Source organism: Lonchura striata, chromosome 34, assembly GCF_050655825.1.
Source record: "Lonchura striata isolate lonStrDom1 chromosome 34, ASM5065582v1, whole genome shotgun sequence".
NCBI lineage: Eukaryota > Metazoa > Chordata > Aves > Passeriformes > Estrildidae > Lonchura > Lonchura striata.
Window position 1 is genome coordinate 4,193,447 of NC_140736.1, and position 25,885 is coordinate 4,219,331.

The 25,885-nt window shown below is 50.6% G+C and overlaps 3 protein-coding genes across 4 annotated transcripts in view; 2 read left to right on the top strand and 1 right to left on the bottom strand.

Annotated features, from left to right (window-relative positions):
• LOC146764403 (uncharacterized) overlaps positions 1-11,557 on the top strand; it is a 15,392-nt gene extending 3,835 nt beyond the window's left edge. The window contains exon 2 of the mRNA XM_085564883.1: positions 9,924-11,557. Coding sequence (XP_085421009.1) covers positions 10,011-11,087 — 1,077 coding nt within the window. The 5' untranslated portion in view covers positions 9,924-10,010 and the 3' untranslated portion in view covers positions 11,088-11,557. The remainder of the gene's footprint in view (positions 1-9,923) is intronic.
• On the bottom strand, positions 5,499-8,358 carry LOC146764404 (uncharacterized). 2 transcript variants are annotated; one of them, XM_085564881.1, is made up of 2 exons: positions 8,161-8,358; positions 5,499-7,653 (listed from the first exon to the last, which is right to left on the bottom strand). In XM_085564881.1, the coding sequence occupies exons 1-2, from the start codon at positions 8,341-8,343 to the stop codon at positions 6,577-6,579; spliced, it is 1,260 nt and encodes a 419-aa protein (XP_085421007.1). In that variant the 5' UTR covers positions 8,344-8,358; the 3' UTR covers positions 5,499-6,576. The 2 variants fall into 2 exon arrangements, with proteins under 2 accessions (XP_085421007.1, XP_085421006.1); XM_085564880.1 differs by having other exon boundaries at positions 5,499-7,656.
• Positions 11,558-11,713: 156 nt separating the features above from the next.
• Positions 11,714-25,885, top strand: part of LOC144247720 (uncharacterized) — a 43,209-nt gene continuing 29,037 nt past the window's right edge. Inside the window, 2 exon segments of the mRNA XM_085564726.1 lie at positions 11,714-13,363; positions 14,786-14,849. Coding sequence (XP_085420852.1) covers positions 13,230-13,363; positions 14,786-14,849 — 198 coding nt within the window. The 5' untranslated portion in view covers positions 11,714-13,229.

The window sequence follows — 25,885 nt, forward strand, 5'->3', positions numbered from 1 at the left end:
TCCGCGTGACTGACTAGATGGAATCTGACCGCAAATAAAATGATTTTTATTTTTAATCTGGCTGAATAATTTCTCATTTATAACAATCTTAGTGACCCCAACGTGATCTGGTTTGGGGGTATCCGGGAGTTCCCCTATCCTTGATCCGGGCGGCGCCCCGCTGATTTCAGCGGCCGGACAGGACTGAGGAACTCCACGGAACCAACCAGATTCCGAAAACAGCCGAAAAGCCACGTTAAGGAAAGGATATAAACGGGCCCAGAGCTCTCGGAACTCGGAGCTAAATCTCCGAGGCTGCAGCAGCAAACTTTCACTCGTAAAATCAACGTGCACGAAGAACCCACGCGGGAAAAGGAGCCGTGAGTATGGCGTGGTTGAGTGGGGCGTGAGTGGGTGTGTGTGTGAGACGTAACATAGTCACGGCACGAGTTCGGACCCCAACGAGCCGCAGTTCCACTAGCCCGAGAGGGAGGTGGTCGGTCACGGGGGAAGCGAAAGGATTCCGGTATACTCACAACACGCATACGACCTGAAACTCGGGGAGTTACGGGGATCCACCCACGGACGGGTCAGGGGAGGGAAGGTACGTTCTCGTGGATTTGAGAAACTGTTAAACCTCACTGGCCCCGGGCTCGGGGAGCCCGACAAAAAGGTAAAAGAGAGCTCGCTGTTCTTCCAACTGAAAACCCACGGACCAGTTCGCCGTGAGGTAACTAGGTTGGCAAGGTTCGGTCGGGAATAGATCGGTTTAAACACTTGGTAAGACTCAGTCCGGGACAGGACTGAAATACACATTTTAGCTCGCGGGTTGCTGACTTCTTGGAACGGCTTACAGACACTGACTTAGAATACGGTAAGGAAAACTTTTAAATATGGGGCACGGGAGCAGTAAAATGGCCCTTGGGTTAATGTTTTAAAAAGGCTGCGCAGCCCCGTGCAGCCGCAGGCAGCGTGGCTCTGCAGTTTTTAGAACCCGCGCGGCAGCGGCAGAGGCGGCGGTGCCGGATCAGAGGGAGCGGGGGGCTCTGCCTGCCCCTGCCCTTCGCAGCGGTGCGGAGCGGCTTTGGTTTCTCCGTTGCGGGAGGGGGAGAGGGCTCCGACCTACCCCGATAGTGGCGGGGAGCACGGCTCGGGCTTCCCTGACACCCATGGGCGGCGGGGGGAGCCCGGCTCGAGCTTCCCTGACACCCATGGGCGGCGGGGGGAGCACGGCTCGAGCTTCCCTGACACCCATGGGCGGCGGGGGGAGCCCGGCTCGGGCTTCCCTGACACCCATGGGCGGCGGGGGGAGCACGGCTCGGGCTTCCCTGACACCCATGGGTGGCAAGGGGAGCACGGCTCGGGCTTCCCTGACACCCATGGGCGGCGGGGGGAGCCCAGCTCGGCCACGTAGCATGAGAAGTCTCCGTTCCTGCAGGCGGCAGTTTTAAAAGCAGCACAAGCTGCTGCTGCTCTGCAGGGTTGAAATCTAAGCGCGTTTCGCATCTCAACCACAATTTTTAGAAATCAGTAGTGAATTTGTTTTGTTGCTAGTCAGTATAAAGTTGTGTTGTGCATTTTACGCCTAAAATGAGAATGGGACCAAACTATTACAATATGTAGATGACTTATTGGTAGCTGGCTCTAAGGAGGAAGAAGTCAGGGCTGGAACCATAGCTTTATTAAACTTCCTGGGAGGACAAGGGTTGAAAGTTTCAAAGTCTAAATTACAATTCACTGAACCTGAAGTAAAATATTTAGGGCACTAGTTAACAAAACGGAAAAAGAAACTAGATCCAGACCGGGTGGCAGGAAAATTGCATTACCCTCCCCTAAGACAAAAAGAGAAATCGGGCAATTACTGGGACTTTTGGGCTTTTGCAGACAATGGATCGAAGGATACAGTGAAAAGGTAAGGTTTTTATATGACAAACTTACCACAGACAGACTTAAGTGAACTAAAAAAGGACGAAGAGGGTTACCAAGGATTGAAAGAAACCCTCATAGCAGCTCTATAACTCTCTAACATAAAAAGGCCGTTTCAGCTCTTTGTGGATGTTAGTAACCACACTGCCCACGGGGTTCTGACCCAGGACTGGGCAGGGGCCAAGAAACCAGTCGGTTATCTATCCAAGCTCCTGGACCCTGTCAGCAGGGGGTGGCCCACCTGTTTACATGCAATTGTGGCAGTGGCAATATTAGTAGAAGAAGCCAAAAAGGTAACATTCGGGGCTTCATTAACCATCTACTCCCCCATAATGTAAGAAGCATCTTGCAGCAAAAAGCTGGCAAGTGGCTGACAGACACCAGGCTTCTGAAATACGAAGCCATCCTAACCCATTCCCAGCACCTGGAGCTAAAGACTACCCCGGCACAAAATCCTGCCCAATTCCTGTTTGGGGCAATCCCAGGGGACCCCCTCCATAACTGTGCTGAGATAGTAGAATTACAGACCAAAGTACGACCAGATTTAGAAGAAGAACTCGAAGAAAGGGAAAAAATGGTTTGTGGACGGTTCTGCAAAAATTGTGGAAGGTAAAAGCAAGTCAGGATATGCAGTCATAGACGGGAAGACGGGAAGGGTGGTAGAATCCAGGCCCCTGAGTGCAGGGTGGTCGGCTCAGGCCTGTGGGCTGTATGTTGTATACAGGGCTCTACTGGGACTTGAAGGGAAAAAGGGAACAATTTTCACTGACTCCAAATACGCATTTGGGGTAGTACACACCTTTGGAAAATAGGGGGTCTGCTAAACACATGGGGAAAAGGGCTAATTCATGAAGAAATAATTAGACAAATCCTAAAAGCCATCAGGGGACCAGAAGTTATTGCTGTAGTCCATGTAAAGGGACATCAAACTGGGATGTGATTCAGGACTCGAGGAAACAATTTAGCCAACAAAGAGGTAAAGAGTGCTGCTTTGTTAAAACTGAGTACCCCAGAACTTGGGAAAGGAAAAGCTCAAGAATTCCCCCACCACCCCTCTGAAAAAGAGATAAAGGCTTATCAAGAGATGGGGGAACGGTTAGAAGAAGGTAAGTGGAAGCTATCAGACGGGCGGGAATTGTTATCAAAGGAATACACCAGGAAAATTTTAAAAAGATTACATCAACAAACACACTGGGGAGCCCGAGCTCTGGCAGAACAATTCCTAAGATTCTTTGGCTGCAGACGTATATACAAATTGGCTAAACAAGAGGTACAGGGGTGTATAATTTGCAGAAAAATAAATCGAGCAAACTCCCAAAGGTCAACAATGGGGAGTCGCCCAGCAGCTTACCGGCCTTTTGAAAGGGTCCAGGTAGATTTCACTGATCTACCTAAGGTCGGGAGATACAAATTCCTACTAGTCATAGTGGACAAACTAACCCACTGGGTAACCACGATAGGGGTTAGTAAGCTACATTGATTCAGACCAGGGAACACATTTCACATCAAAAATTATTAAGCAATTGGCAGATGCTTTAGGCATTCGGTGGGAATACCACGCCCCGTGGCACCCCCAGAGCTCAGGACAAGTTGAGAGGATGAATCAAACACTAAAAGCCTAATTAGCCAAATTGATGTTAGAAACAAGAATGTCATGGACAAAATGCCTCCCGTTGGCCTTATTAAATATAAGGACTATGCCTCACTCTGAAACAGGACTTTCACCTTTTGAAATGTTATACAGGATGCCTTATACCCACGGTATGCCTGTAGGGCATCCGAGATTAGAGGATAGACAAATACAACCATATCTAATAGCATTAAATAAGAATCTTGAAGAATTGTGAAAGCAGGGGGTGATCATGCAGCACAGTCCTCTTGGCTTCTCCATACATAAAATACAACCTGGGGACAAAGTGCTTGTGAAAGCATGGAGGGAATCTCCATTAACGCCTCATTGGGAGGGACCCTTCATTGTTCTTTTAACCACAGATACTGCTATAGGAACTGCAGAAAAGGGGTGGACACACGCATCAAGGATAAAGAAAGTCGAACTCCAGGATCAGGCACCAGAGTGGAAAATCACCTCCCGCCCTGGAGATATGAAGATAACCCTGCACCGGCAAAGTAACTGACTGAAAACATCCCAATCAAACTTTCTGGGCCAGAGTGTAACTATTATCCTTTTTGTATGCTTCCCCTATGAATACTGTTAGACTGCTCCAACTAAGTGGGTTATGTGGGAGCGCTTTGAGCAGGAGTCAGAGCTGACTATCCGTTTTCTGGTAATAGCCACAAGGCTGAGATTGTTTCAATTAAATTCAATATTCTGATGTTTTCCCATATTAGAACGGATTAAGGGAAAAATTACTTGCAAAACTAAAATTATGATTGTTGAGTGTCATAGGTTGAACAACGCGCAGGCTCTGCTGAACTACACCCGGGAGGCATTTCTAAACAGGTCTGCAGCTCAGCCTGAGCATGAAACCACAGACGAAGATTCCTGCTGCCAAGAAGATGGTTTGCCCCGCCGCTGGAAGCACCCCAGTGGGCGCTGGGAACGGCAGAGGGATCCTAGCAGTGGGAGTAATCCTGGTGAGCCTGAGCCTAGCCATGTGCCTCAATGGGGAACTTAGAGATAAATACCCAGAGAAGTTATCCCTCACCTCATGGAACTGCAGCAGGGGTAAGCCTAATTAACAGTATATTGAGACAAACACTCAACAAGGGGTATACAAATTAAAGGGGAAATCAAAAACATACCGTGAAAACGGACAGTCAGCTCATCAACTGCATCAAAAGAGCACAGGGAAATCTCAATTCCAGTTTATAATGAATGTAACTGTACTGGATGGGTCGTGGGGATACCAAACCCCCATCTATTTAAATCACTTAATGAAGTTGCAAGTTGTAGTGGAGATTGTATCCAATCACACTTCAGGTACTCTTTTGAATTATTATCCCAGCAACACTCTCAAATGAGGGCTTTTGTATATCAAAATAGGATAGCCCTTGATTACTTACTAGCTGGAGAAGGAGGTGTGTGTGGAAAATTTAACAAATCTCAGTGCTGTGTAGAAATAGATGATTATAGAAAAACCATTAGAAATCTAACCACAAAAATTAAACAAGTAGCCCATGTTCCAGTACAAAAGTGGAACTCACTTCTCCAAGCATCTTGGTGGGATCATTTGTTTGATGGGGCTTGGTGGAAGAAAATAATTTTCTTCATTTTATGTTCAATAGCAGGAGTCATATTCCTACCCTGTTTCGTCCCCTGTTTTATAAGACTCATCCATTCCGTAGTACAGGGGATACAAATAGCAGCTTTACCCATAGACCCAGAAGCTGCCCTTGGAAAAACAAATCAAATACCAAAAATAATGACACTGGGAGAAGAAATTCCTCACAGCAGGGCGGCTGAGGCTCTAGCAAAAATTTGAAAGGCGAATAAAGGGAAAAGAACAAAACTACAAAATTTACCAAGATATTCCAGATGTAAACTAAAAGCCAGTCTCAAGGTAGTCAACACACTACCTTGGAAGTGAATAGAGGTAGAAATTAAGGCGCAAATTAATGAGTTAATATAGAAGGTGGGGGATTGTTATGTGTAATAAATATAATTCGCGCCATTCCTCGTATGAAATATGTAATATTGGATATTTGTTAAATCATGCCCGTCGTATTAGTTCCCCCCCCGCTTACAGGCGAGACTGGATGTATATTAGAAACTGATTTACAAGTAACAGGATGTGGCTTGGCCAGGAGATGGGCCATGTCTGGGCTCCAGGTATTGATCATCACGATCATCAGTGCTGATCGTCCAAGATGGATATCATGGAAATCCTCAGACAGATCCATGTGAATGCAGCCTTCCCATAAACTCTCATCAAGAATTCAACTACTCCGGACATTGAAAAAAAGAAAATCTTTTTAACCTATAGACTCTGAATAGAAGAAAAGACTAACTGCTCAAATCTTGGCCTCAGGCGGAATTTTCCCTATAAAAACCGCCTGTGCCAGGATGGAGGTGTGTGGGCATAGGAGAAAACCTCTGCTGAGGCTGACTCCTTGTTGCACACCCAGGGTCGACCCCGGGCGCGGCTCTGTCCTTTCCGTGCGGCTGACTAGATAGAATTTGACTGCAAATAAAATTATTTTTATTTTTAATCTGGCTGAATAAATTCTCATTTATAACATGGACTTTATCACTAGTTTTTGTTTGTACCAATTGCATTTGCCTTTTTAAATTGTTATCTAGTTTTCTCCTAGTAAAGAATTGTTACTCCCATTCCCATATCTTTGCCTGAGAGCCTTTTAATTTAAAAATCCTAGTAATTCGGAGGGATGGGGTTTACCTTCTCCATTGCACAGGAGGCTTTGCCCTCTTTCACAGACTCCTGTCTTGTCAAACCAAGACAGGAGGTGAGCCGACTGATAACAAGACAAAACAAACCTTCACTTTCAGAGTCAGTTCTGAAAGCACAGAACATAGTATCAAACAAAAACAGAACACACGACTGGGGATACCAGCATCATAATGTCACCCTAGGACAGTTCCCAACATGGATCACAAGGAATGTGGGTCACCAGGGCTGTGCCCAGTGTGGCTCCTCCCATGGGGGATGGAGTTTAGCTCTTCTCGCACTCGGGGCACTCGCAGGGCTTCCCTTACTGGTGCCTCTGCTGGTGTCGGGTCAGGTGGGAGCTCCGTGAGAATCTCTTCCCACACTGGGGACACTCGTAGGGCCTCTCCCCCGTGTGGATCCTCTGGTGCTGGATCACGCTGGAGCTCTGGGTGAAGCTCTTCCCACACTCCCCACACTCGTAGGGCCTCTCCCCTGTGTGGATGCGCCGGTGTGAGATGAGGGCACAGTTGTGCCTGAATCCCTTCCCACAGTCGGGGCAGCAGAAGGGCCTCTCCTCTCTGTGAACCAGATAGTGCTGGAAGAGATTGGCTCTGGTCTGAAACCTCTTCCCACACTCGGAACACTCGTAGGGCCTCTCCCCTGTGTGAATCCTCTGGTGCTGGATCAGGCTGGAGCTGCAGATGAAGCTCTTCCCACACTCAGAACACTCGTAGGGCCTCTCCCCGGTGTGGGTCCTCTGGTGTGCGAGGAGTTGGGAGCTCCGGCTGAAGCTCTTCCCACACTCCCCACACTCGTAGGGCCTCTCCCCAGTGTGGATGCGCCGGTGCTGGATAAGGCCGGAGTTGCCCCTGAATCCCTTTCCGCAGTCGGGGCAGCAGAAGGGCCTCTCCTCTCTGTGAACTGGATAGTGCCGGAGGAGACAGGACTTGGTGTGAAACATCTTCCCACACTTGGAACACTCATAGGGCCTCTCCCCAGTGTGGATCCTCTGGTGCCTGATGAGGTGGGAGCTCCACCTGAAGCCCTTCCCACACTCCGAGCACTTGTGGGGCTTCTCCCCATCACGGAGCTGCTCAGGGTCCCCCAGCTCCGAGCTCTGGCTCCGTCTCCGGCCGCCTCCCCGGCCCAGGGTGGCTCTTTCCCCCTCAGATCCCCGCGATCTGCCTTTGCAGCCCCTCCTCGTGCGGGATCTCCGGGGCTTTTCCTCCCCGTCGGGTTCCTGCGCCGTGGAGCCGCTCAAAACGGCCTCTTCCACCAGGTTCTGCCGCGGGGATTTGTCCTCCCTGCTCTCCATCCTCGGCTCCTGCTCGGGGCAGGAAGGACCAGGAGAGGCTCTTCCTCTTCCTCGCAGCCTCCCAGGGGCTGGGAATGGGAACTCCTGCTTTGGGGAAAACAAGGGATGGGCACGATGAGCTGGAAGCTCCCTCTGTGCCAGTCCATCTCGAGAGGTCCCCGGCCACCTGGGCTCCATAAGAACCTCCCAAACACCGAGATCCAGCCCTGAAAAAGCCTCCCAGGAGCTCCCCGTCCCTGCTCCCTCCCCTCGGCTCTTCGGGGCTCCCCCCTGTCCCAGCTGCGGGGGTCACGCTGGGATTGGGGGTCCCCCTTCTCCTCGCTGCCCGCCCTCCCCAGGCTGCCGGCAGTCCCGGCCATCCCAAAAGCTCCCCCCTCTTGGCTCTCCCCATTCGGGGCTGCCGGGGCTGCTCGGGCTCCCGGGCTCCCTTCTGCCCTTCTTCTCCGCTCGGGGCCGCAGGGGCTCCAAGGAGTCCCCCCGAGGGGCCTTTTCCGCTCCGCTTCGCACTTCTTCCTTCTCCAAACACGCCCCAAAAAACCCAGCCCCGGCACCCCCCAGGAGATCTGGCCCGAGCTGCCCCTCCCCGCTCACCTGCGGGATGGGGGCGATGATCCCACACGTGGGGGCTGCGAATTCAGGCAGGGCTCCACCGCGCCATCCCCTCGGCTCCGCTCCATCCGCCTTTGTCCCTCCTCTTCCTCCTCCTGCTGCTCCTCCTCTTCCATCCCCCCTGCTCCTCCTCCTCCCTGAGCCCACCTCCCGCTCCTCCTGCATCCCTGCCCTTCCCTCCCTGCCCTTCCTTCCCCCTCCTCCTGCTCTCTGTGCCCACTGCCTTCTGCTCCCTCATCCCTCCTCTTCCATCGCTCCTCCTCCTCCTCCTCCTCCTCCTGTGTCCCGTCCCCTCCTGCCTGTCCTCCTTCATCCCTTCCCTTCCATCCTCCTCCTCCTCCCCCTCGCCATCCCCACCTCCTTCTCCTCCTTCATCCCTCCCGCTCCTCCTCCCCTGCAGCGCTGGGAGGGACTGGGCTCTGCCGGAATCCTACTGGGATCCTACTGGGAGCGACTGGGACTGTACTGGCACCGTACCGGGATCATCCTGGAACCATACGAGTCAACTAAGGAGGAAGATAAAAGAGCGAACTAGGGGACCAGAAGCGCGGCAGTTTGGCGGAGCGGTGGCTCCCCTCTGTCGCCGCAGCGCTGCTTTGCTTTGCTCTCATATACTCTATTAAATTAATTAAATTAATTCTGTTAATCGGATCAGATGGCCTCTTGTGCTCAATCATAACAAAATGATATTTATTTTTAATCTGGCTGAATAAATTCTCATTTATAACACCAGTATGGTTCCAGGATGATCCCGGTACGGTGCCAGTACAGTCCCAGTCGCTCCCAGTAGGATCCCAGTAGGATTCCGGCAGAGCACAGTCCCTCCCAGCGCTGCCGGGGAGGAGGAGGGGCAGGGATAAAGGAGGAGAAGGAGGTGGGGATGGCGAGGGGGAGGAGGAGGAGGATGGAAGGGAAGGGATGAAGGAGGACAGGCAGGAGGGGACGGGACACAGGAGGAGGAGGAGGAGGAGGATGGAAGAGGAGGGATGAGGGAGCAGAAGGCGGTGGGCACAGAGAGCAGGAGGAGGGGGAAGGAAGGGCAGGAGGGAAGGGCAGGGATGCAGGAGGAGCGGGAGGTGGGCTCAGGGAGGAGGAGGAGCAGGGGGGATGGAAGAGGAGGAGCGGCAGGAGGAGGAAGAGGAGGGACAAAGGCGGATGGAGCGGAGCCGAGGGGATGGCGCGGTGGAGCCCTGCCTGAATTCGCAGCCCCCACGTGTGGGATCATCGCCCCCATCCCGCAGGTGAGCGGGGAGGGGCAGCTCGGGCCAGATCTCCTGGGGGGTGCCGGGGCTGGGTTTTTTGGGGCGTGTTTGGAGAAGGAAGAAGTGCGAAGCGGAGCGGAAAAGGCCCCTCGGGGGGACTCCTTGGAGCCCCTGCGGCCCCGAGCAGAGAAGAAGGGCAGAAGGGAGCCCGGGAGCCCGAGCAGCCCCGGCAGCCCCGAATGGGGAGAGCCAAGAGGGGGGAGCTTTTGGGATGGCCGGGACTGCCGGCAGCCTGGGGAGGGCGGGCAGCGAGGAGAAGGGGGACCCCCAATCCCAGCGTGACCCCCGCAGCTGGGACAGGGGGGAGCCCCGAAGAGCCGAGGGGAGGGAGCAGGGACGGGGAGCTCCTGGGAGGCTTTTTCAGGGCTGGATCTCGGTGTTTGGGAGGTTCTTATGGAGCCCAGGTGGCCGGGGACCTCTCGAGATGGACTGGCACAGAGGGAGCTTCCAGCTCATCGTGCCCATCCCTTGTTTTCCCCAAAGCAGGAGTTCCCATTCCCAGCCCCTGGGAGGCTGCGAGGAAGAGGAAGAGCCTCTCCTGGTCCTTCCTGCCCCGAGCAGGAGCCGAGGATGGAGAGCAGGGAGGACAAATCCCCGCGGCAGAACCTGGTGGAAGAGGCCGTTTTGAGCGGCTCCACGGCGCAGGAACCCGACGGGGAGGAAAAGCCCCGGAGATCCCGCACGAGGAGGGGCTGCAAAGGCAGATCGCGGGGATCTGAGGGGGAAAGAGCCACCCTGGGCCGGGGAGGCGGCCGGAGACGGAGCCAGAGCTCGGAGCTGGGGGACCCTGAGCAGCTCCGTGATGGGGAGAAGCCCCACAAGTGCTCGGAGTGTGGGAAGGGATTCAGGAGGAGCTCTGAGCTGATCAAGCACCAGAGGATCCACACTGGAGAGAAGCCCTATGAGTGTGGGGAGTGTGGGAAGAGCTTTACCCAGAGCTCCAGCCTGATCAAGCACCAGAGGATCCACACTGGGGAGAGGCCCTATGAGTGTTCTGAGTGTGGGAAGAGGTTTCAGACCAGAGGCGTTCTCTTCCAGCACTATCTGGTTCACACGGGGGAGAGGCCCTTCTGCTGCCCCGACTGCGGGAAGGGATTCAAGAGCAAGTCACAGCTCGTCAAACACCAGAGTATTCACACCGGGGAGAGACCCTACGAGTGTTCTGAGTGTGGGAAGAGGTTTCAGACCAGAGACAATCTCCTCCGGCACTATCTGGTTCACAAGGACGAGAGGCCCTTCAGCTGCACCGACTGTGGGAAGGGATTCAAGGACAACTCAGAGCTCGTCAAGCACCAAAGGACCCACACAGGGGAGAGGCCCTACGAGTGTTCCGAGTGTGGGAAGAGGTTTCAGACCAGAGCCGATCTCTTCCGGCATTATCTGGTTCACACAGAGGAGAGGCCCTTCTGCTGCCCCGACTGTGGGAGGGGATTCAGGAACAACTCCACCCTCATCACCCACCGGCGCATCCACACTGGGGAGAGGCCCTACGAGTGTGGCGAGTGTGGGAAGAGCTTCGCCCATAGTTCCAGCCTGATCCAGCACCAGAGGATCCACACTGGGGAGAGGCCCTACGAGTGTCCCCAGTGTGGGAAGAGATTCTCATGGAGCTCTAACTTGAACAAACACAAAGAGAGGCACCGGTAAGGGAAGCCCTGCGAGTGCCCCGCGTGCGAGAAGAGCTAAACTCCATCCCCCACGGGATGAGCCACACTGGGCACAGCCCTGGTGACCCACATTCCCTGTGATCCACGTTGGTAGCACGCCTGGCTGCTTCTCCTTTTCTGTTGGCCTTCATTTGTTTTCTCTCCTCAATCTCTCTGCGCTCCAAAAGCCAAGTGGGATTACTCGTTCACCTCAGATCTTCTCACCTCGCACTGAAAACAAGTGAATTTTAATCCTCAGAGACTCAGTCCCACCTCAAATTCCTTGTTCCCATCTCAAAAAAACCTCAATCCCCCGCCAATCTCACTCGATTCCAGAGCTGCCAGGGTGGGATGGGTTTGGGAGAAGATGGGGAGAAGTGGGATCCCAATTTGGAGCGCTGGGATGGGGATTGTGTGGAGCTGGGTGGCTGGGATGTATTGGATAGGAAATAAAACTTTCAGACCTACTGATTTCTTTGCCGTTCATTTCCAGTCCATGGCAGTTCTGTTTTTCTCAGTGCCACCTTCTCAGCTGGTTGTGTTTGTGTCCTCCATTTCCTCCCGCCTCTCTTTCCCTGCTCTGTTTCTCTCTCCGTGTCTCCCTTGACCCAGGGACCTCCAAAAACCCTCCCCTGATTTAATTGCCCCAGGATCCACCAAAGATCCTCCCCTGATTTAATTGACCCCTCCCCTAATTTAATTGCCCCTAATGACCCGCCCCTGATTTTTTAGTTATTTAATTTCCCAATTATTTTTTTAATTCTTAGTTCAGGAGCTGAAGTCGGAGACCAGCAGTGAAATGTCTCTGTAGGATTTTGCTCCGCTTGGTTTTCAGCCCCTTCTCAAGAGCTTTGCCTTCGAGGGCAAAGGGAACGTCTTTTCCTGGCTGGGAGCTGAAATTCCAGACCTCTGGAATGTGTGCAGGGCCATATGGACTGGGATCAATTAGGGACTGGGATCAAATATGGAATGAGATCCCATGGACTGGGATGAAATAGGGACTGGGATAAATTAGGGACTGGTATGAAATAGGGACTGGGATAAATTAGGGACTGGGATCCTACAGACTGGGATTGTGCAGACTGGGATCAAATATGGACTGGGATCACCTATGGACTGGGATAAAATAGGGATTGGGGCCCTACAGACTGGGATAAACTGGACTGGGATTATATGGAACTGGGATCCTATGGACTGGGATAAACTGCACTGGGATTTATGGAACTGTGATCCTAAGGAGAGGGATGAACTGGACTGGGATTTTATGGAATTGAGATCCTATGGAACGGGATAAACTGGACTAGGATTATATGGATCGGGGATCCTATGGACTGGAATAATCCGGGATAAACTGGACTGGGATTATATGGATCGGGGATCCTATGGACTGGAATAATCTGGGATAAACTGGACTGGGATTATATGGATCAGGGATCCTATGGACTGGGGAAAAATTAAGAATGTGATCAAATAGGGACTAGGACAAGGATAAAATAGACTGGAATGAAATAGGGAATGGGATCAAATAAAGATTGGGACTGTATGGACTGGGATGAACTGGACTGGATTTATATGGAACTGGGATGCCATGGACCGGGATAAAAAAGCGACTGGGACCCTGTGGAATGCGATCCTATGGATTGGGATCATACAGCCCGGGATAACCCTGCGTGGGGATCCTACAGACTGGGACTGCACAGACCGGGACCACAGGGATCAGGAGCAAACAGACTGGGATAAACAGCAATGAGGTGACATGGACCGGGATCCTACAGACACGGACCGGACAAATCCCAGCACGAACTGGGATGGCATGGAACACAGGGGGTGAAGGAGGAGAGCGAGTAGAGCTGGAAACAGGAGAAGGAAATGGGGAAAGGGAGGAGGAGGAGGGGGATGAAGGAGGAGAAGGAGGTAGGGATGGCGAGGAGGAGAAGGATGGAAGGGAAGGGATGAAGGAGGACAGGCAGGAGGGGACGGGACACAGGAGGAGGAGGAGGAGGAGCGATGGAAGAGGAGGGATGAGGGAGCAGAAGGCGGTGGGCACAGAGAGCAGGAGGAGGGGGAAGGAAGGGCAGGGAGGGAAGGGCAGGGATGCAGGAGGAGCGGGAGGTGGGCTCAGGGAGGAGGAGGAGCAGGGGGGATGGAAGAGGAGGAGCGGCAGGAGGAGGAAGAGGAGGGACAAAGGCGGATGGAGCGGAGCCGAGGGGATGGCGCGGTGGAGCCCTGCCTGAATTCGCAGCCCCCACGTGTGGGATCATCGCCCCCATCCCGCAGGTGAGCGGGGAGGGGCAGCTCGGGCCAGATCTCCTGGGGGGTGCCGGGGCTGGGTTTTTTGGGGCGTGTTTGGAGAAGGAAGAAGTGCGAAGCGGAGCGGAAAAGGCCCCTCGGGGGGACTCCTTGGAGCCCCTGCGGCCCCGAGCGGAGAAGAAGGGCAGAAGGGAGCCCGGGAGCCCGAGCAGCCCCGGCAGCCCCGAATGGGGAGAGCCAAGAGGGGGGAGCTTTTGGGATGGCCGGGACTGCCGGCAGCCTGGGGAGGGCGGGCAGCGAGGAGAAGGGGGACCCCCAATCCCAGCGTGACCCCCGCAGCTGGGACAGGGGGGAGCCCCGAAGAGCCGAGGGGAGGGAGCAGGGACGGGGAGTGTTATGAGTGAGCACAAGAGGCCATCCGATCCGATTAACAGAATTTATTTAAATTCATTTAATTGAGTATATGAAAGCAAAGCAGCGCTGCGCGACAGAGGGGAGCCACAGCTCCGCCAAACTGCCGCGCTTCTGGTCCCTTAGTTCGCTCTTTTATCTTCCTCCTTAGTTCACTCGTTTCTTCTGCACAGTCTCATTCTGTTGCTAGGTGGTCGTTTTCTGCCTCCTGATGGTCGTGGGATGAAGGCTGGTTGTCTTCCTCACAGGTGTCCTTTGATCTGGGGATTCTCACAGTCTCAAGAATACGTGTTATCTTAGAAATGCGTGTTATCAGTTAAGCAATGCAAAGCCTATTGCCTACTACCGCTGTAAAAACTTAGGAATGCACCGCTGTAAAAACAAATTTGCTTAAATTATATCCTTGAAACAAATTAACATCTGCAGCTGCATCGAACAAAAAGGTCACCCTTCTCTTACAATTTCCCCCATTCCCTTTTATCCTTCTTTTTGTTTGTTGAACCGCATTAATTCTTTTCTACTAAGCTCTAGATAGTCTTTGGCCTCTACCCGAGTGAGTGGTTCATATTTTGATCTTACCAGCATCAAATGAGCGGCCTCTAACCTACTCTTTACTATAGCAATAAGCTTATTAAAGATGCAGGGTCCGAAAGTTAGCACTAAGATGAGCAGAATTGCCGGTCCTGCAATGGTAGACAAAAGAGTTGTTAGCCAAGGGGAATGAGTAAACCATGATTCATACAAACTTTGTTGAGCTTCTTGCTCTTTCTTTCTTTGCTCTATTTGTTTGTGTAGCTCAGTCATAGTATCAACTACAATTCCTGTGTGGTCTGCATAAGTGCAACATTCTTCTCGCAAGGCAACGCAGAGCCCCCCTTATTGTAAAAATAATAGATCAAGTCCCCGTCTATTTTGTAACACATCCTCAGAGAGGGACCTGACTGATTTTACTAACCCATCTATGGCCTTTTCGATTCTGCTCAAGTCTTCATCTACGGATACCCGTAAATTTTTCATACCTTGTTATTGATTTACTAGGGAGGCTACCCCCGTTCCCACTCCAGCTCCACCCACACTAAGCAAGACTGCTACCGTTAATACGGTGAGTGGTTCTCTTTTGACTAGATGGTGTTCGGGAGTTATTTGATGCTCTAGTACATACTCCTTTGGGTGATAAGATATGCGAGGGACAATTAACACCTGTACACAATAATCTGAACTTTCATTGAAAAGCCTTATGGATAAGCAAGGGGTGGTTTCGAGTGTATTACATATCCATTTGGTGTTAGGCGCCGGCAGGAGCCATTCTGCCGGTTTATCTTTTCTCTTGATGCTGATTGTCATCTCACACAAGTGTTGCATTATTGCGGGTACTTTTCCTACACATTTCCCTTTCCCTCTTACTTGTGCTAGGGTTATTCCTGGGGTGCTATCTTTTCCCTGTTTCCACAGACATTCTCTTGGGTTTGTCCCATTAATTCTTTTGGTTTTGGCAAAGGATCCTATCGCCTCATAAAAGGGTGGATTCATCATGTAACAGAGCCAGCAACCCTCTGTCAGGTTTGGGTATGTATAGTTTAAAACGCCGAATGTGGCTTGCATTATTTTCCACAAGGTGGCATGTTCGGGTTTAGGAGCACCTGGCTCATCTATACTAATGTGGTTGGTAATAACCTCTGTCTCCGTGTAGTTGATTGTTTTAGTTTTAATGTCACTTATTACTTTGTTGGGTCCAATTGGTGCTGGGTCATAGGGAATAGGTTCTTTTTTTTTTTTTTTTTTTAATAAGTATTAGGTTTCCCAAATCGTGTCCCTCTATCCAATGCCTAATTCCCCATGTCTTTCCCAGCAGCCACCCTGGGTCATTTGGATGAGTAACATTGAGGTATACGAAAGTACAGTTCCCGAGTAAATTCTTCCCTGCCCATGGCCATTCTTGTGGCTTTACACATCCAGCTGGTCCATATCCCACCCTTAGGTATTTATCTGACCCTCCCCCCGGGGCCCATGCTGATGCTATTGTCTCACAACCCCAATAACCACAGTAGTAATGCCCGGGGAGGTTACAATATGACCTCCCCGAATTTGAAGCAGGGCACTTGTCAAATTTAACAGCCGCCCACAGCTTGGATTCTTGGTCATGTTACATACTCCAGCTTTAAAGCTTGGCGCCCCGGGGTTCATCACAGTCTGCAGGTTGTAACGAGTATCATGATTTTCCCACCTACTTAATGTCCATTTAAAGGGTTCATGGGTTTCAGTAGCAACACTTTGGAGAGGAAAGCATATCATCACAAACGCAAGAATCTTTAGGGCTGAGTAGTACGCACTGCAGGGGATGCTGCTTATCACGCCCAATTTCACATTCCCACTTTTTCTCATTCCCACTTTTTCTCATTCCATTGTCACCATTCCCGTGCCTATGGTGGTCAGTGTTTCTTCTTAAGATTTGGGAGGGTCCCTCATCCCCACTAGCTACCTCTCTGTCTCGCCTGTCAACTTGGTTGCTACAAGCTACAGGGTAGGCCATCTTCTTGACAGCAGAGATATTCTTCAGGGGCGGGATTATTTCCTCTCTCCCACTTCAACCTCCGGGAGTTCCAATTTTTCTCATTTAATTGTGGGGTGTCATACCTAAGCCCTTTGACCAGTCTGCGACACTTGACCTGGACTATGTCCGTAAGAAATGGACTTGAAAGCTCGTTGGAGTGGTAGCAATGGAATTCAGGGTTTATTCCCTTCACAAAAATTCTCCACCACTCGGGAGATTCCTTAGTCAATTCCTGAGTGGCGACCTTATAATTCAATATTTCAGAGGTCAACTTGCGTTGTTCTAGCCAGCAGCGTTGGCACACACTTTTTGGAGCCCTCCCCTTTCTACAGTGAGCCCACCACAGCCCTTTACAAATTTTACAAGAAAAGCAAGCAAAAGGGTAACAATCACAATCTAACCAGCTACATTTTACTCTAATATCTTCATGCTCGGCATGGTCCTCCCCTTCCCAAGGTCTCTGCTCCTTTTCGAGTCGGATGGGCCGATAATAGGGCTGCTGAGCTAAATCTTCTAAATGCTTACAGTATCCTGGGGGTTTTGTTTCTCCTATCAGTTGTGTTTGCAATCCCCAGTCATTCCTGACCCAAATGTCTCCGGAACTGGCAGTGTCCATTAAAATTACTTGAGAGTTCTCTTTACTGTTAGCTTCAAATCCCCTGGCTTCCCATCAATCTTCCAGCTCGTCTCTCTGGAAGTTGCATGGAATCGAGTTGGGTCCACCGGCCCCTTTATTCTGCTAGCATGGGTCCATCCCTTTTCTGCCGTACAAACTGCGGAATCAGTGGTGATTAAAACCAGATACGGTCCGTCCCACCTTGGGGTGATTGAATCTTCCTTCCAGCTTTGGATGAGAACCCAGTCGCCGGGTTGTACCTGGTGTAATACAAGATCTAATGGTGGTCTTTGGGCCCACATCCCCTTTTCCCATAACTGTTTCTTGTATTTCATTAAAACAGTTAAATATTTGTTAATACTTTGGTCAGTGATATTAGGATTAGATTGAACTTTCTCCAGGGAGTAGGGCATTCCATACAACATTTCAAATGGGGAAAGCCCTATGTCTGCTCGTGGTTGAGTCCGAATATTTAATAATGCTAGTGACAGACATTTTATCCAAGATTACTTAGTTTCTAGTACCAATTTAGTGAGTTGTTTCTTAATTTCTCCATTCATTCTTTCCACCCTCCCTGAACTCTGGGGGTGCCAGGGAGTATGTTGTTCCGATTTTATGCCCAGGGCTTCTGCCAGCAGCTGTGTTATTTTTGAAGTAAAGTGGGGGCCCTTATCGGAGTCTATTGTTTCTGGGACCCCATACCTGGGTATTATTTCCTCTAGCAGGGCCTTTGTCACCGTTCGGGCTGTCTCTCTAGCGGTGGGGATTGCTTCCACATAATGTGTTAGATGATCTACTATAACTAAAAGATATTTTACCCTCCCCACTTTGGGAAGCTCAGTAAAGTCCACCTGTAAATTTGTAAAAGGCCTCTTTGCCACTGGTCTCCCTCCCAAGGGTGGCTTCCTTAAATTCTTCCTATTTACACATAAACAGGTTGGACAACCCTTAGTAATACTTTTTGTTAGATCATGGAGACCCACAGTCATGTAATGGGTGGCAAAGTGGTCTACCAGCCCTTGAGCGCCCCAGTGTGTCTTCTGGTGTAATTTATTAAGCATCTGCTGGGCTACGGCCCTAGGCAGAACCTCCCTCCCATCCTTCAACAGCCACTTCCCCGATTCTTCTTTTATCCCCAATTTCGCAAGTTTCTCCCGCTCTTCTACAGTAAATACAAGCTTCTCCTGGGTGGTCAACCCAGGATTCTCTGGGGTATCTGTAGGATCCCTCCCAGCTCTCTCGCTCAAGGTCAGTGCCTCGATAATTGCAGCCTTCTTCGCTTCATGGTCCGCCGCGTTGTTACCCCTACTCCGGTAATCCATTCCCCGCTGATGCCCTTTTAAATGAACTACAGCTATCTTTGCAGGGCCTCTCAAGGCCTTCAGGAGGGCTACTATTAATCTCTGATGCACCAGGTCCTTTCCTTGTGAATTCACGAGGCCCCTTTCCTCCCATAATTTCCCAAATGTATGTACTACCCCGTACCCATATTTAGAATCTGTATAAATGGTTCCCTCTTTTCCCTTTAATAATTCCAAGGCTCTTAGGATGGCATATATTTCACAGGCTTGGGCTGACCATGCTTTGTCTAGGGCTCCGGACTCAATTACTTCTAGGTCAGGTCCTCCTATTATGGCATACCCTGATTTTCTTTGGCCCTCTACTACTCTGGATGATCCATCTACAAACAGTTTTTCTCCAGTCTCTAACTCCTCCTCTTCCAAGTCAGGTCTAATTTTAGTTTGCTCTTCTATAGTGATCACACAGTCATGAGTCAGTGGGTCAGTCTCTGGCTCTCCGAAGAGGAAGGAGGCTGGATTTTGCAATGAGGTGATTTCTAAAGTGAAATTAGGGGTTTCTAATAAAATCCCCTCATACTTTAGGAGCCTGGCATCAGATATCCATTTGTCTGCTTTTTGTTGCATCACACTCCGTATGTTATGTGGAGTTAATACCTTCAGGGTGGCATTAAAGGTGATCTTCCTTGTTTCTTCTACTAACGCTGCACAGCCTGCAATTATTCGTAAGCAGCCCGGCCATCTCCTACTTACAGGGTCTAAAATTTTAGATAGATATGCAATAGGTTTCTTTTTCCCCGCCCAGTCCTGGGTAAGTACTCCATAAGTTACCCCATCTGTAATATTGACAAATGAAAAGAAGGGCCTCTTTAAATCTGGGAGGCTCAGGACTGGAGCATGGACCAGAGTTTCTTTTAATTCTTGGAATTTAGATTTTTCCTCTTCTGTCCACTTAAGGTGCCCATCTTGGGTAAGTTTTTGATACAGAAATCTTGCCTTCCCGCTATAGTTTTCAATTCCCTGCCTATAATACCCTGTAAGTCCTAATATCTGACGAATTTGTCGTTTATTTTCCAGTAAAGGCAGGGATAGGATTGCTTGTACTCTATCTGGATCAATTTTCTTCTCTCCCTTTTTCAAATAATGTCCCAGGTACCTAACTTCCTCTTCCACAAATTGTAGTTTTGCTTTAGAAACTTTCAATCCCTTCAGCCCCAGGAAATTTAATAGTTTGACACTTTCTTTCCGGACTTTGTCTTCTTCTTTACCTGCTATTAACAAATCATCCACATACTAAACTAGCTTTACCTCTGGGTCTGTTTTATAATCTTGCAAAATTTGTTCCAGGGCTTGCCCGAATAAATTGGGAGACTCGGTGAACCCCTGAGGTAACACTGTCCACCTGAGTTGCTGTCGCCTCCCCGTATCAGGGTCCTTCCATTCAAAGGCAAAATAGTCTCGACTGGATTCGTCCAGAGGGCAGGCCCAAAAGGCATCTTTCAGGTCTATGACACTATACCACTCGTTTTCAGGTCCCAATTTACTCAAAAGGGTATAGGCGTTTGCCACTACTGGGAACCGAGCCACGGTTCGCTTATTAATTTCCCTAAGGTCATGCACCAGCCGATAGGATCCGTCTGCCTTTTTAACTGGGAGTATGGGGGTGTTAAAAGGCGACAGACATGGTTCCAATAATCCTTTATTTAGTAATCTTTCAATTTCGGGTTTCAATCCTTCCCTTCCCTCTAGTGAAATAGGGTACTGTTTTATTCTCACCAGGACCTCAGGGTTTCTGATCTTTACCGTGAACGGAGTCATATTCAATTTGCCCACGGTTCCCGGATTGTACCATACTTCAGGATTTATTTTCTCTTCATCTGCCAATCGGAGAGGGCAGAGCCTGATTTTCAATTCCTTTTCTACCACTTCGATTTGAATTCCCAATTCAACAATTAAATCCCTTCCCAATAAGTTGTAATCTGTTTCAGGGACTAATAAGAAGTCACCCACCCCCATTTTAGTTTCTGATTCTACCATTACCTCTTTAATAATTTGTACTTCAAATGGTTCCCCTTTTGTCCCTACTACCATGGCTGTCTGTTTTGACAGGGTACAGCCTTGGGGCAGGAATTGAATGGTAGATCTTTCCGCCCCTGTATCGACCAAGAATTCTATTTCCTGGCCTTGGGGACCCACCTTTAATTTTATCAAGGGCTCCTTTTGATGTCTCCGGGTCCCCATAAAGTAGAGCCCCTGACCCCCCCTAGTCGGCCTTGAATTCTTTCTCATCTCTAAGCCGCACCCTGCACTCCCTCTTGAAATGTCCCTTTTTGCCACAATAATGACAAGTCTTTTCTTCCGTTCCCCCCCCCTTTCTTTATTACCCGCTTTGTCTCGAGTAAACTTCTTCTGTCCTGTCTCTATGCTCCTACTTTCCCTTACCGCAGCAACCATCATTTTAACTTGCCTCTTCTGACTCTCTTCCTCTCTCCGGACGTACACTTTCTGCGCCTCCCGCAGCAGCTCTGCCAAATCCCTATCCTGCCAATCCTCCATCTTTTGTATCTTCTTCCTAATATCGTCCCAAGACTTAGATACAAAATGCACTTTTAATATTGCCTGCCCCATTGGATCATTCGGTTTTAATCCTGAATATAATTGGAAGTTCTTTTGCAGCCTCTCCAGCCACTCCGTGGGTGTTTCATCTTTCCTCTGTCTGTCATTGAATGCTTTATTGATGTTTTGACCCCTGGGGACTGATTCCCGAATACCGTCAATTATTATGGTTCGGAAGTCCCGCATATTGGCCCTATGAGCCTGGTCTTGGTTATTCCAAATAGGATTTTGAAGAGGCCACTTAGTGTCAGCTGGGTGTTGAGCATGTGCCGACTGGGCATCCCAGACCCGCATCCCAGCTGCCCTAATCATGTTCTTTTCTTCAACCGTAAATAGGATATTCAGTATGGACTGCAGTTCTTCCCAAGTGTATATATTGGGGCCCAAAAATTGATCCACTCTTTCTGCCACACCTAAAGGATCCTCTAATAAGTTTCCCATCTCCTTCTTGAAATCTCTCACATCTCCCGAGCTCAAGGGAACAGAAATGAATCCTATTCCTGATTGTGGCCCCCCCATGGGCATTTCCCTCAAGGGAAACAGTTTGCCTTTTGCCCTGCTCCGGGTGACTGGACCAGGCTGCTTGGAATCTGAGTCAGACTCATCATCCGATGAGGGGAGAGGGGGTGCTCGTGGTACAGGAGGAACATAAGGAGGTGGGGCTACTATCAGTTCCTCTGGTCGTCCCTTTCTTTTCCCCTTAGGTTTTTTGGAAAGTTTGAACACAAGCACCTCCGGTCGGCTCACCCAGATGTCTTCGTTAGACAAGACAGGAGTCTGTGAAAGAGGGCAAAGCCTCCTGTGCAATGGAGAACGGCAAACCCCCCTCCCTCTGAATTACGAGGATCTTTAAATTAAAAGGCTCTCAGGCAAAGATATGGGAGTGGGAGTAACAATTCTTTACTAGGAGAAAACTAGACAACAATTTAAAAAGGAAAATGCAATCGGTACAAACAAAACTAGTGAAAGAAAAAGTCTAGAACCTGAGGAATGCCAGTATCAGGTTTTGCTGGGACAATTGCTTTCCCTTGCAATAGTTGATGAGTTGCAGCTGAAGTGGTGATCTTTAGAAGGGTATAATTTTCCTCTGAAGATCTGGTGGCAGTGGGGGCCGGTCTTCCTCTGCGCCGGGGTTGCCTCTGAGCTCCGCTGCCGTCGCCTCTGCGCGCCGGCTGCTTCGCTGCGGGTGCCGCCGAAGAGAGAGCGAGAGGGAGCTGCTTTCCCCGGGAATCCCGCGAAGAGAGAGAGAGAGAGAGCTGCTTCTCTCGGAGTCCCGCGAAGAAGAGAGAGAGAGCTGCTTCTCCCCTCTGGGTGGGACCCCCTTCATTGAATCAGTCGAAGGTGTATACACAAACCATTGTCTCTGAGAGAGATAACAAAAAACCTGTCCAACCGGTTCGCCTTCGACAGATGGCAAATGGAATACAAGCTTATCTTACAACCCAGGACATTATCCACCCCTTATTCTATTTCCATCTGCACACCATGAAATCTTACACCCAGTTCTCTCTTAAGACCAAGTTTCCCTGTGGTACACAGCGGGTCTCCCCATCTTCCTGCATTACCCACCAAGTGTAACCAGGTCCTTGAGCAAAGACAATCCCACGAATGGGTTGGTCTTTGCCTGAGGTGGGATTAATCCAAACAGTTTTCCCTAAAATACCTTTCATATGTACTACAGGGACCTTATCTCCATCTACTGCGTGTAAGGGTTCTGACTGAGCAGGGCCAGCTCGATTGACAGACCCCCGGGTGTTGACCATCCAGGTTGCTTTTGCCAGGTTAATTTCCCAGTTTCTAAATGTTCCCCCACCAAGTGCCTTCAGGGTAGTCTTAAGGAGTCCGTTGCACCGTTCAACTTTGCCGGCAGCTGGAGCATGATAGGGAATATGATATATCCATTCGATACCATGTTCTCTGGCCCAGGTGTTGATAAGGCTGTTCTTGAAATGGGTGCCGTTGTCAGACTCAATTCTCTCAGGGGTGCCGTGTCTCCACAGGACTTGCTTTTCCAAGCCTAAGATGGTGTTCCGGGCAGTGGCATGAGGTACAGGGAAAGTCTCCAGCCATCCAGTGGTGGCTTCCACCATGGTCAGCACGTAGCGCTTGCCTTGGCGTGTCTGGGGCAGTGTGATATAGTCAATCTGCCAGGCCTCCCCATACTTGTACTTGGACCACCGCCCACCATACCATAGGGGCTTCACTCTCTTGGCCTGTTTGATGGCAGCACACGTCTCACAGTCATGGATAACCTGGGAAACACTGTCCATGGTTAGATCCACCCCTCGGTCTCGTGCCCACTTGTAGGTGGCATCTCTGCCCTGATGACCTGAGGCATCATGAGCCCATCGAGCCAGGAACAACTCCCCCTTATGGTGCCAATCTAAGTCTATCTTTGACACCTCTATTTTTGCTGCCTGATCTACCTGCTCGTTGTTTCGGTGCTCCTCATTAGCCCGACTTTTGGGAACATGGGCATCTACATGACGGACTTTCACCGTCAGCTTTTCCACCCGAGAGGCAATGTCTTTCCATATATCAGCAGCCCAGATTGGCTTTCCTCTACGTTGCCAGTTGGCCTTCCTCCACCTTCCCAGCCAGCCCCACAGAGCATTGGCTACCATCCATGAATCAGTATAAAGGTAGAGCTTTGGCCACTTCTCCCTTTCAGCAATGTCCAGAGCCAGCTGAACGGCCTTGAGTTCGGCGAGTTGGCTCGATCCACCTTCTCCTTCGGTAGCTTGTGCAACTTGGCGTGTGGGGCTCCATACGGCTGCTTTCCACTTCCGGTTCATCCCTACAATGCGACAGGAACCATCAGTGAAAAGAGCGTAGCAGGTCTCTTCTGCTGGTAGTTGGTTGTATGGTGGAGCCTCTTCAGCCCTTGTCACTTGTACCTGCTCCTCATCATCAGTGAGACCAAAGTTTTCACCTTCTGGCCAGTTCGTAATTATCTCCAAAATCCCAGGGCGATTCAGGTTTCCAATACGGGCGCGTTGAGTGATGAGGGCAATCCATTTGCTCCATGTTGCGTCAGTGGCATGGTGGGTAGTAGGAACCTTTCCTTTAAACATCCACCCCAGCACCGGTAGTCGGGGTGCCAGGAGGAGTTGTGTTTCTGTGCCAATTACCTCCGAGGCGGCTTGAACTCCTTCAAAGGCAGCCAAGATTTCCTTCTCTGTGGGAGTGTAGTTGGCTTCAGACCCTCTGTAACTTCGGCTCCAGAATCCCAGTGGTCGGCCTCGAGTCTCCCCAGGCACTTTCTGCCAAAGGCTCCAGGACAACCCATGGTTCCCGGCTGCAGAGTAGAGCACATTCTTGACCTCTGGTCCCGTTCTGACTGGGCCAAGGGCTACAGCATGAGCGATCTCCTGCTTGATCTGGGTGAAGGCTTGTTGCTGCTCAGGGCCCCAGTGGAAATCATTCTTCTTTCGGGTGACCAGATAAAGAGGGCTCACAATCTGGCTATACTCAGGAATGTGCATTCTCCAGAAACCTATGGCACCCAGGAAAGCTTGTGTTTCCTTTTTGCTGGTTGGTGGGGACATAGCTGTGATCTTGTTGATGACCTCAGTGGGAATCTGGCGCCGTCCATCTTGCCATTTCACTCCCAGGAACTGGATCTCTCGGGCAGGTCCCTTGACTTTGCTCTTCTTGATGGCAAAGCCAGCTTCTAGTAGTATCTGGATGATCCTCTCACCTTTCTCAAACACTTCTGCCGCTGTGCTCCCCCACACAATGATGTCATCAATGTATTGCAGGTGTTCTGGAGCCTCACCCTTTTCCAGTGCAGCCTGGATCAGTCCATGGCAGATGGTGGGGCTGTGTTTCCACCCCTGGGGCAGTCGGTTCCAGGTGTACTGCACGCCCCTCCAGGTGAAAGCAAACTGAGGCCTGCATTCTGCTGCCAGAGGAATGGAGAAAAACGCATTAGCAATATCAATGGTGGCATACCACTTTGCTGCCTTGGTCTCCAGCTCGTACTGGAGTTCCAGCATGTCCGGCACAGCAGCGCTCAGCGGTGGAGTCACTTCATTTAAGCCACGATAGTCCACAGTCAATCTCCATTCTTTGTCAGATTTGCGCACAGGCCAGATGGGGCTGTTGAAGGGTGAGTGGGTTTTGCTGACCACCCCTTGGCTCTCCAGCTCCCGAATCATTTTGTGGATGGGGATCACGGCATCTCGATCCGTCCGATACTGCCGGCGGTGCACTGTCGAGGTCGCAATTGGCACGCGTTGTTCTTCCACCCTTAGGAGTCCTACTGCAGAGGGGTTTTCTGACAGTCCAGGCAAGGTGTTCAATTGCTTAATGTCTTCTGCCTCTACAGCGGCTATTCCAAAAGCCCACCTGAGTCCCTTTGGGTCTTTGTAATATCCGTTCCGGAGGAAGTCTATGCCTAGGATACACGGAGCATCTGGGCCAGTCACTATAGGGTGTTTCTTCCACTCCTTCCCAGTCAGGCTCACCTCAGCTTCCACCAGAGTCAATTGTTGTGATCCCCCTGTCACACCAGCAATGGAAACAGGCTCTGCCCCCACATGTCCCGATGGTATCAGAGTACACTGTGCACCAGTATCAACTAAAGCATCATATTTTTGTGGCTCTGATGTGCCAGGCCATCGGATCCACACTGTCCAGAAGATCCGGTTTTCCCGTGCCTCTCCCTGGCTAGAGACAGGGCCCCTCTAACACTGGTTATCATTCCTTTCCTGGGCATACATACTAGAGGTCCCTTCAAGGGGGTCTGACAGATCGTACCCACAAGCTTGGTCACGGGAGGTTGAGGCTACCTTCACTTTGGTGGAACTCCCCCGGTTAGAGTTTCCCTCCTTGAGTTGACGGACCCGTGCTGCCAGGACAGAAGTGGGTTTCCCATCCCACCTCCCCATGTCTTCCCCATGGTCACGCAGGAAGAACCACAGATTAGCCCTTGGGGTGTACCCTCTCTCTCTAGCTGGGGATTGTTGGGTGCTGATTCTGGGGCCTGTGACTCTCACGGGTGCTGTATTAACCTTCCTTATCTCCTCCCTCATCTCCTCTTTAAACTCCTTAAT